Raw genomic sequence first — 10,137 nt, forward strand, 5'->3', positions numbered from 1 at the left:
ACCCTTTCATTCAGTTTCCTTAGCTAGGAAGGTCAGTTCATACCTCTGATGAAATAAAAGAACAAATAAAAGTAATGGCATGTGTATTTGTTAGTTTCATGAAATGTGTATTCTATAGACTGCTGGTTAAGAATAAAAAGGAGTCAGTAATGCAGAAGCTCCCCACGATTTGCTATTTCACACAATATGGGAAACAGTGTGCCCTTGGCATAGCTACCATATTAGTGAATCAAATGTGAATCATGCTTAGAACAGTAGGACCTAGAGAATTCAACTGCGATCAGAGATCATAGAATCATTTAGGCTAGAAGAGACCTCTGAGATCAAGTCCAACAATTAACCTAGCACTGCAAAGCCTACCACTAAACCACGTCTCTTAGCACCACATCTACACATCTAAATACCTCCTGGGCTGATGACTCAACTACTTCCCCGGGCAGCCTGTTCCAATGCTTCAAAACCCTTGAAATTTTTTCTAATATCCAACCTAAAACTAAAAGTTGAAATTGTAGTGCAATTTTAAAATCTAGCAAGTATATAGTTGATAGTTGAAGCTTACCTTCAAGTCAAACATAGCAGCTTTGGTGAACTGTAGGTCCTTTATCTGTTGTTTCCAGATGGATTTCTTTTGCGGGTTTAGAATTCAAACCAAGAGACCTCCAAATGCAAAGCAATGTGTACTATAGAACACAGACATACATACATATAGGAAAAGTCGCCTGAGTTTACATTTAAGTTCTACAGACAATCTTTATAAAAGGTTAGTTTCATCATATACATACTGTATAAGAAACATATTTCTACCACATGAATAAATACTTGTAATATATTTTTATACATACATCTTGTCTTTGAAAACTTACCAATGCACAATGTATCTAAGGCTCACTAAGCATTTCAGATTTGTAGTAGTTGCTACATCTGAAAAAGGCATTAGTAAAGTTTGTTTCACAGATCTTAACAGTTGGACAATCTCTCAAACTTTTAATAGCTTCCCTCCTCCATAAATATATGCTACCTTTTCTTTCACCTCCCTCCTTTCACGCTTCAAGTTTTTATATTGTCGTCTTTGCAAAAGGAACAAAAGTATCAAGAAGACAAACAAATATTCAGTTCAGCTCCTTTTGAACTTAACAAAATTCTATTAAGTACTCAGGGTAGATTTGGTTGGCATCAAAGATAACAAAGATCTTTGGGTTCCAGGTATTATCCACACAGCTGTCATACAAGTTCACAAAACTTCCATCTTTTGAAGGAGGTCTCATGTATTTTGAATCACCATTGATATAGTCACCAGTCAATACACGAGCAAGAAACATGACTTTATCTGGTCTATGTGGATGAGACTGCAGATTCACACCATGAATTTGAAAGGTATTTCCATGATTCATGTCCTCTTTGCAGAAACGACTGGAATATGATGCATCTCTTGCAAAATAGGTCCCTTGCAAATTTAAAAAAAAAAAAGAAAAAATAAAAAAATAAGTATCTGATGACATTCTTGTTGTGATAGCTTAACTGATTCAAGTAATGCATTGATATAGGTATCAGAATAACGAAATACGTCTGTTTGTTTACGTTCAGCAGCAATCCCTTTTTTCCCTAAATCGTTAGAACTACAGTAACGTGAACAAATATTTAGTGTGAACATTTTTAATAGGGACACTAACCTCATTACCAACCTTGCTTTGCTGTTCAACTGTCCCCCACCCCAGCCCCCAGCTCTACCAGCCACTTGCACTGATTAAATTCTTTATTGTATCCTAACTTTCTTAATTACACTTGATGTAAAAGCAAAGCTATATTAAAGAGCTCCCTGAAAAGCAAAGAGTACAAAGAACATTCTATAGGGAACATGTAACAATGTTGAACTAACTGTTCAGATTGCCAAACTGCTGTGTGTGACAAAAATACTTACCTTTTCCATACACAGCAGCATGCATCCCATTTATTCTCCAGTCAAAATTATGAATACATATTGCTTCTACAAATTCATTACTGGTGCCATGAAATAACATGTGCTCATTAATAGTTGGGACACCTCTTTTCTTCTTCAGTTGAGCTTTTTTCCTAAAGAGAACACACAATACAGTATTATAAACATCCGCACAAACAAATCAAGTTCCTATGCTGAAAACAACGCAGGGAGAACAGACCTAAAACATTTCATAAATTCCACTTCTCCAAGTGTCTAGATGATTACAGCTTTTGAAAGAGATCAGAATTATTAAGGTACATGTTTAGATATTGCACATCTGGATGTCATAGACTATTTTCAGAAGTAATCTAAGTTTAGGAAAAAAGGTATTTTAAAAAATTTATCAACTTTGTTCACGTGACATTAGTTTCAATATAGTCATTTCCTGAACATAGATTTTGAAAATAAAAAGCACTGTTCTCCTATTTTGTGTTTTTTGTTCTCTTCATCAGCTTAAATAGTATGGTTGGAGGGATAGCAACGTTAGTGGACTATTAAGAGTAATTATCCTGGTAAAATAGCAAAAACCTTAAAAATAAAGTTACCTTACTGTTCAGGTAGAATTTCTTCAACATGATCATGGTTTTCTGAATTTATGGTTCATATACTTTCTAAAGAGCTACGTCTTGTGTTCTATCATTCTAGAATTTCGGTAGAAAAAAACACTAAACTTTTATACTACAGATGAACCTGTATTACAGATTTTTTGGCAGAAAGCCATATAGCACCTATAATTAAAGAATAAACGTATTTTTCATCAACCTTTTTTCAAGCGACTTTCTATCAACTGCATTTTCCTAAGATCCCTGAAGAACTGGACTTTGGAGCCACATCTAAATCACTACGCTGTTCACAGCTATGATCCCTTGACTGTCCAGACAAGGATAAGCTTAAGTGTATCATAGCTTTGTCCTTGTTTATGTACCTGAATTTTCTTCCCATAAAAAACACAGTGCCTGGGGAAAGAGAAGGCACATATTTAGGTTTATCAAATGAAGTAATCTGCTTATAAGTCTGCTTCAAGTCTGTAGTACAGACTTGAACTGGGGAAGCATTCTCAGGGCCTACAGTTTGGAGAATTATCAGTTCTATCAACCAAGTCTAGGTAAAGAGACAGGCAGCAAAGATTCTTCATCGTATTAATGGCATTATATTTCAATTATTCCAGATTTATAAATAAATACATTTCACAGGATTGAAAACCTTGCAGTATTTAGCTTATTTAGCTTGAAAGATATGTTTATTTTGTTTTACTGTTCAAAAGTAATGTATACTTCACAAACAACTGTGACAGCAAGATATTAAATACCAATTTATATGCAACTTCTTGGATTAGAACAATACTGTAATATGATAAATTCCAGAAACATTTCAATGCATGTTTCATCTGTGCTACATTTATATCTAATGCATTTAAAGAAGCATTACAGTTCTGCACCTGTAGAAGTTAAGAGTCTTGAAAACAGAATTTTGAACGTGATCAGAAGAACGACAGGTGAGCAAATAAAGAAAAAATGTTAAAACTAACACATTTTAATTAAATAATAATAAAAGCAACTAAACGTTTTCCTACCGAATGCCTTCGAGATTTGCTCTGTTAACAACTGTAAACCTGTTGGCTTTAAAAATAATCTCACCTGCAAAAAAACTCCCACAAGTCTAGATTTTGTATTCTCTTAATTCTTTTAATTCGGTGGGTATCCATTGTTTTTCCAAAGAGACCAGAAACTTCAATATATTCATTTGTTTTCTTTTGCAAAGGAATAAGCTGGGGAAAAAAAGAGGTTAATACATTTTCAATGTGAAGTATTATTTCATTATCACGTGGTTTTGTCCAACTTGTCTACCAATTCTTACCTGATATGGCTCCTCAGGATTTACATTCTCCCAGTGTGAAGGAACAGGGATAGCTTCATTATCACAAATGAGGCTTCAAACAAACAAACAAAAAAGGGTAAAAACACATCACATCAAGGAAAAGAGTTATTTTCTTCCTCCAGTCAATCTCTTGCTTCAAACAATACAGTATGAAAAAAAAAAAAAAACTTACACAAAATCAAAACAAACCATGGTAATGAACAATCTTATTACACCATCTATCCAATAAAAGACAGAAATTTAAATCAAAAGAAACGGTCATAAAGGTCTGCAACATCTGGAGAGCTACACTGATTTAGAAATGTGAGAGTGTACAAACAGCCCAAACGTTCCAAAGAATCAGGAAATAAAGCTAGTCCAAACCTCTGAAAATCAAGCCCTTATTTGAAGTGTTTAAAATCATTGTGGTAGAAATACACACTTGAAAAGTTTGGTTGAATTTGTTCTCACGACATCAATAAAAATGTATTTTAGGCATCTACACCGCATATGTAGCGTCTTTTAAGTCCCAAAACAGGGACAAAATGAAGCAATTTGAAACTAAAGAATGGTGTCAGCATGTGAAAAGATAGTATTTTGATAAAGTATTGAATTCAATGATTTTGATAAAGTATTGAATTCAATAAACAAAAAGCGAAACTGAATTGCCTCATTATCAGATGTACACTTCTGGGAACATTCACTGAAAAACAGCTGATACTTAAAAAAAAAAAAAAAAAAAAAAAAAAAAAAAAACAGCCCTCTCCTGAATGTCAGTTTAAAAAGTTTGCTAAGAACATTTCTTACTACAAACGCCAAATTTCTTTTTGAAAGTATAATGAGACAACATTCAGAATTAAAATTATTTCTAAGTACTATTTTGGAAAAAAATAACCCACAATCCAGATGGTCAATTTTATCTGCAATAGTATCACTGCATATTTACCACTTATTGAATATCAGATTTACATCACCACAGCTTTACATCCAATCACTAATCAAAAAGTAAGAAACTTGCAATCTGAAACAATTAGACTCATAAAACAATCTTCTCATTAGGATGCAATTTCTGGTCATTTCAAATCATTTTAGAGTAAATGATTAAAACATGTAGGCAAGAAAATATATTTTTTTTTATTGTTACAATATTCCTTCTAAGTAATTTATGAAGTCATTGTTACAATGGAACAAACTACTCCACTTTTTGCTGCTGCTTCTCCAGTTCTCTAATCAGCAATTCTGATTCAACAGGTACATTCAACAGCAAGTGCCTCCAATAGCTAAAGTCAGACACAGATTTAAGAATCTTGCCAAAGGATATCAGTATGCAGTACGCCTTGCCTTTCTTACTACAATTTCCTTACTTTCTAAAAAAAAAAAAATATATATATATATATATATATATACACACATATATCAAAGAAATTAAAAAAAAAAAGTCACTCTCCCTCTAAAATTTCTTTTCACTTGACTTGCTATCCCATTTTAGTCCAATTCTTACACTGTTTGATGCAAAAAGTAAATAAATATAAACAATACATATAAAACATATTTTTGTTTAATATTACTTAAATCAGGACTAAAATCAAAATAAAGAGGCTTCATTTTATTTCCTTACCTGAAAGCACTGATAGAAAAGGGAGCTCGCTTTATTGGCCGTTCTTTAAGGGTAGTTAGGTTGGTTTGTTTCATCACTGAGAATAAAACAAGAGTTAGGATGAATGTTTCTGGGATTCATAGGGAATGCATATGAAGTATTTATATGTGTTTTTTTTTTTGTTTTTGTTTTTTTTTTTAACACTACTACATCAAACGTTGCTTTACAGCACGTATTTCAGCAATTAACAAATATGCATTTTAGATAAACTCAAAATACAGACCTCAGAATCTCTGCCATTTATGAGTTGACAAAACTTGCAAATACTATACAAACTAAATGCTTATTGTTAGAACACTGTTCTAATAGCCACTATTCAGACCCATTAAATCAATGGCTAAAGTTAGACTGACTTTAACACCACTAGAATGACTTAAGACTGTTCTTAATGTAAAATATCATGATCTACAAATGGTACAATAAAAAATGTCATTTAACATTTGCATTTATTGTTGCTTTTATTCCAGATGTGAAACTTCTTTTTCTTTAACAGACATTTCAACATAAATAAACATCAAACTCCTTGTACTGTTGCATGCTACTTTATTCCAAGTACATCACTGTTTTACCCACTCCCTTCTATCTGTATTTGAAATACCGTTATTTGCTTCAGTTTGGAAGAGGCTTCTGTTTAAGCACACAACTGTTTCAGAACTTATTCAAAAGATAAATAATGTACTGATGAAAAAGCTAAAAAAGTCATTAGAACACATTTCTAAATAAAGAACACATTAATTAGATACATATAAATTCAGTAAATTTCTGTACTTTAAAAATATGACATACATAAGATCTACTACAGCCCACTATCAAATCCTTTTGGCTATCTCCTTGTTATTTCAACAACAGAATTGGCTTAAAATACATGCCAAATTAAAAAATCACCTTATTACAAATATTTTGCAGAAAACTTCCTCCATATAATTGTTTATTATTCCTCTAAATGGGAGAGATTTTTCAAGCATACGAGCTCTGTTGTGTGTTAAAAAAAAAAATAAATCAGATTTCACAGTCCCAATAAGGTAATCAATACTAACACGACTGACTCCTAGTAAATACAATGATCTACTTTATTCGTAAACTACACTAGAAAACGTAACAAGGCAGGGACCTCAAAAAATGCCTGTATACTTTCCCATAAAGACACTTCCTATCACAAGTGCAGTAGAGATGAGGACAATTATTTCCTCAATCAACAAATGAACTCATCTATCTGACACCTCTGTTATTTAAATTTACTTAATGAAGATACATACCTGAAAAATCTAGCACGTAGTTAAATTTTGCAGTAGTAAAAGAAAGAGAACCATGTGGATCTGTTCTGAAGCTCCTTTCAATATCTTCACTGCTAACTGAGCAATGACTGTTTGAATCAGTCTTCAAAATAAATGAAAAAGCACATTCAGACAAATTAAACAATAGGTAGTTTGACATACAGAAATCATAACTAATATAACTTCATATGTAGTTACCTGAAACATATGCCATTTACCACATTCAGCCAAATAAAACCAGCCCCACTGGGTATCAGAGGTATCCATCTCTTCAACTGAACCTTCCATCTTTTGAAAGAATTCTTCAGGTGTTCTTTGAAGCGCTTCCTGAAACATTGACATACATAGTATCACAAAAAAGACTTTTCCCAGACCTTGTTATGCCTGAATATCTTTAGGAGCTGTCTGGGATTGTTCTTTCTTTTTTCAACAATAAAATCTTGAAAACTTTTAAAGTACTTGACTCTACTACATACATGCAACCCAAGCAACTCTATGATTCTATGATATTGCCTAACATGGCACCTCCCCACCAAACAGCAAAAATGCTAAAGGGGCACGGGGGAATCTTTCAGAGAAAGAGGTATGACCTCCTCCCAAACAGGGTTGGCAATTCATCTTATCTAACTGCTTAATCATGACAGATGCTCTTCCCAACAATTTCCTCAACTAAACTTTTTCTTTCAAGAAGCAGAACAATACACTTAGAACAAATAAGGCAAATAAAGTTCAGTTAATCTCCTAGATGTTTCAGATGTTTCCTGGATACTTCAACCCACAAAAAGGTAGAGAGGCCTGAAGAAGGCATATATGAGAAACCAGAAATAGGTAACAACTGGCCAGTACTACTGGGACAGGAGTTGAGCAGAAAACTTACCCTAGGGCTATTGTTCTGCCTTAATTTTTTAGAAACCTCTTCATGGCAACAGCTAGAGACCATATTTCAAAAAAGGAATGACCCCTTACCATCAAAAGCTCTAGAATATTATAAAGACATAAATGGAAAAAAAGCAGAATTTGTGATAGACCTATACAACAGCTCTAAAATACAGAATTTGAGGGCAAACTTGCTTTAGGAGAAATGAGAGCCTGCAAGGCTAGCTACATATATAGCTGCCTCAAGTTCCAGCAAAATTAGACCAGAGGTACATCAGCTGCATGACAAAAATATTTTGCAAGAGTAAGAAAAATGTCTTCTGTTACAGAGGGCATCTACCAACACCTCTTCCATTCTTCACACCAATACAAAAACATAGAGCCTATGTTCACTTGGTGTTAAAGCACAAGTGACCAAGATCTTTTGATGATAAACCTCCACCTTCAATTTGATTCTTCTGTTTACATTAGTATTTGGCTATTTTCTCTCCTACAGGTTGACATACAGTAGCCTACGCTTTTTTTTTTTTTTAAAAACAACTAAGAGGAAAGCAATTCAGGCTTTTTATAGTAAACTTTAGTTTCCTTATGTTTCTACCAAAATGGCCAGACATCACAACTCCATGCCAATGCTAGTTCAGGGCTTTGAATCTGATCATTCAAATCAGTAATGGCTTTCAAACAAGTTACAAAGAGAGAAGGCATATTCATCTATGCCCTACCAACACATCTATATGCCTCTGGGAGCAACACAACCTCCAGAATAATTTGTCAATGAGACAGTTATGCCCATAGCTTTTGAAGCTACAGTAAGCCACAAAGTCCAGGCTAAACAGGTAGATTCCAGGATGGTATGTATGGTAGCATAGAAGAATGACACAAAGCCAAAAACACAACAAAAGAGCTGTTCTCAAAAGTGATACAAATTCAAAATGCTTGAAGAAAAACATTCAATTTACTGATGGATTTAAAAGCATATTCACACCACTTATAAGGAACAGGTAGTTTTTTGTCCAAAACCTCTGAATGTACACACAGCAAGCAGAAAAAACTCAGTGGGTTTTCTGGATGACAGGATGTCAAATATCAAAGGTGCAGCAATGATAATTTTATTGGCAATGCTGTTGCTAACAGAAGTCCTCTCAACTCCCACTAATACTACTGCTTTTAATGGGCCCATATTGACAAGGAACATTTTAAAGCCAACACAATTACTTTTGACAGCAAAAACACCTTTCTAAAGAGAATGAATGCTCATTTGAGTGTTGTGCTATGACCACATATGTTTGTGGGTGTTTTTTAATTACTGTTAATGCATGGTCTCATTTACCTAGCTGCAATTTTAGACTTGAATAACCACGCTTTAAGGTGCATCCTGATGGGTTGCTTTCTTATACTACCCATTTGGTGGACTGTGCTTTACTGCTGAAGGCTGTTTTGCCTATAAATAATGTTATCTAGGGCCCTGATGGGAACACAAGCAAGACTTGAAACAAGAGCTCAGGGCTGGAAAGGGGAAGTGCGAGGGAAAATGACGCTAGCATAAACACACACAGGACAGCGCAGGTGATCTCCACAGCGATACCAACACCCTTTACACCGTGGAGGACCACTGCTGCGGTCACCCCGCTTCACCAACTCCCTCCAGAGGCGACTCCTTGGTAGCTCAAGGACACGGGAGGCGGGGGCAGCAATCCAGCCACCGCCGCACCACCACCACTCGCGCCCTCCCCGGCCCCACAACCTGCCCGCCACGCTCCCCCCAAAGATGGAGGCCAGCGCCGCCACTTCCTCCTCCCCAACGTACCAACACCCTCACCGCCCCCCTCCCTCTTCTCCCTCCCTCTCTCTCCTCCCTCCCTCCCTCCCTCTCTCTCTCTCTCTCCACGGCTGCCAGGGGCGGGGCGAGGCGGGGCAGGGCGGCGCGGGGAGCGGCGTGCGGAGGCAGCAGCAGGGCGGCAGGAGCGGCCGCTTCTCCCGTTCCCCACCCGCCCGCACTCACCGCATCCGCCGCCCACCCCGGGCTCGCTCCCCACATGTTGGCTGGGGGGCGGGGAGGGGCGTGTGAGCTGTGAGGGGGGAGAAGGAGGGGGAAGACAGGGAGGAAGCGAGCCGGGCGCCGCAGCTCGGGGAACGGCACCGCTCACGGTCCGGGCGCTTCCGCTAGTGATGGCAGGGGAAAGGGGAGGGGCAGCGCTATATCGGCTCGTCACAGAGGGGGGTGAGGCCTGGCAGCGGGGGAGGCGGGGCTGGAGGAGGAGGAGGAGGAAGAGGAGGATGTGTTGTGCCCGAGGAAGGGCAGTGAGGGTGCACAGTGTGCCTCTGCCTCGGGCTGGATGGCTGTGTGGGGATCTGCTGACCTCCATGAGGAAGCTGTGTGACAGTCACCCCTCAGTCCTGTGGGTTTCAGCAGTCCTGTAAGCATCCTCCTGGGGTCATTTCTCTGTACCTCACACGTTTGTTCTTTTAATTACTGGCTGCATTGAAGGGTAGTC

At 37.0% G+C, this 10,137-nt stretch overlaps 1 protein-coding gene across 4 annotated transcripts; it reads right to left on the reverse strand.

Moving 5' to 3' along the window:
• Positions 1-658: 658 nt before the first annotated feature.
• PARP11 (poly(ADP-ribose) polymerase family member 11) lies at positions 659-9,827 on the reverse strand. 4 transcript variants are annotated; one of them, XM_068700514.1, is made up of 8 exons: positions 9,645-9,827; positions 6,965-7,093; positions 6,749-6,869; positions 5,454-5,529; positions 3,836-3,908; positions 3,616-3,746; positions 1,919-2,070; positions 659-1,444 (listed from the first exon to the last, which is right to left on the reverse strand). In XM_068700514.1, exons 1-8 carry the CDS (start codon positions 9,678-9,680, stop codon positions 1,131-1,133), a joined length of 1,032 nt encoding a protein of 343 aa, XP_068556615.1. In that variant the 5' UTR covers positions 9,681-9,827; the 3' UTR covers positions 659-1,130. The 4 variants fall into 4 exon arrangements, with proteins under 4 accessions (XP_068556615.1, XP_068556628.1, XP_068556624.1 ...); XM_068700527.1 differs by having other exon boundaries at positions 9,783-9,813; XM_068700523.1 differs by lacking the exon at positions 9,645-9,827 and adding an exon at positions 9,450-9,638.
• Between the last annotated feature and the right edge of the window lie 310 nt (positions 9,828-10,137).

The sequence above is a fragment of the Anas acuta genome, chromosome 1 (genome assembly GCF_963932015.1).
Source record: "Anas acuta chromosome 1, bAnaAcu1.1, whole genome shotgun sequence".
NCBI lineage: Eukaryota > Metazoa > Chordata > Aves > Anseriformes > Anatidae > Anas > Anas acuta.

What these genes read in the sequence shown, in the direction of transcription:
- PARP11 (XM_068700514.1), bottom strand. Translation starts at nt 9,680, where the DNA reads ATGTGGGGAGCGAGCCCGGGGTGGGCGGCGGATGCG. An exon ending in CTACGTGCTAGATTTTTCAG is followed by an intron (nt 5,530 to 6,748) that starts GTATGTATCTTC and finishes TTTTATTCTCAG; the next exon opens with TGATGAAACAAACCAACCTA. An exon ending in TTTTCTATCAGTGCTTTCAG is followed by an intron (nt 3,909 to 5,453) that starts GTAAGGAAATAA and finishes GTTTGTTTGAAG; the next exon opens with CCTCATTTGTGATAATGAAG.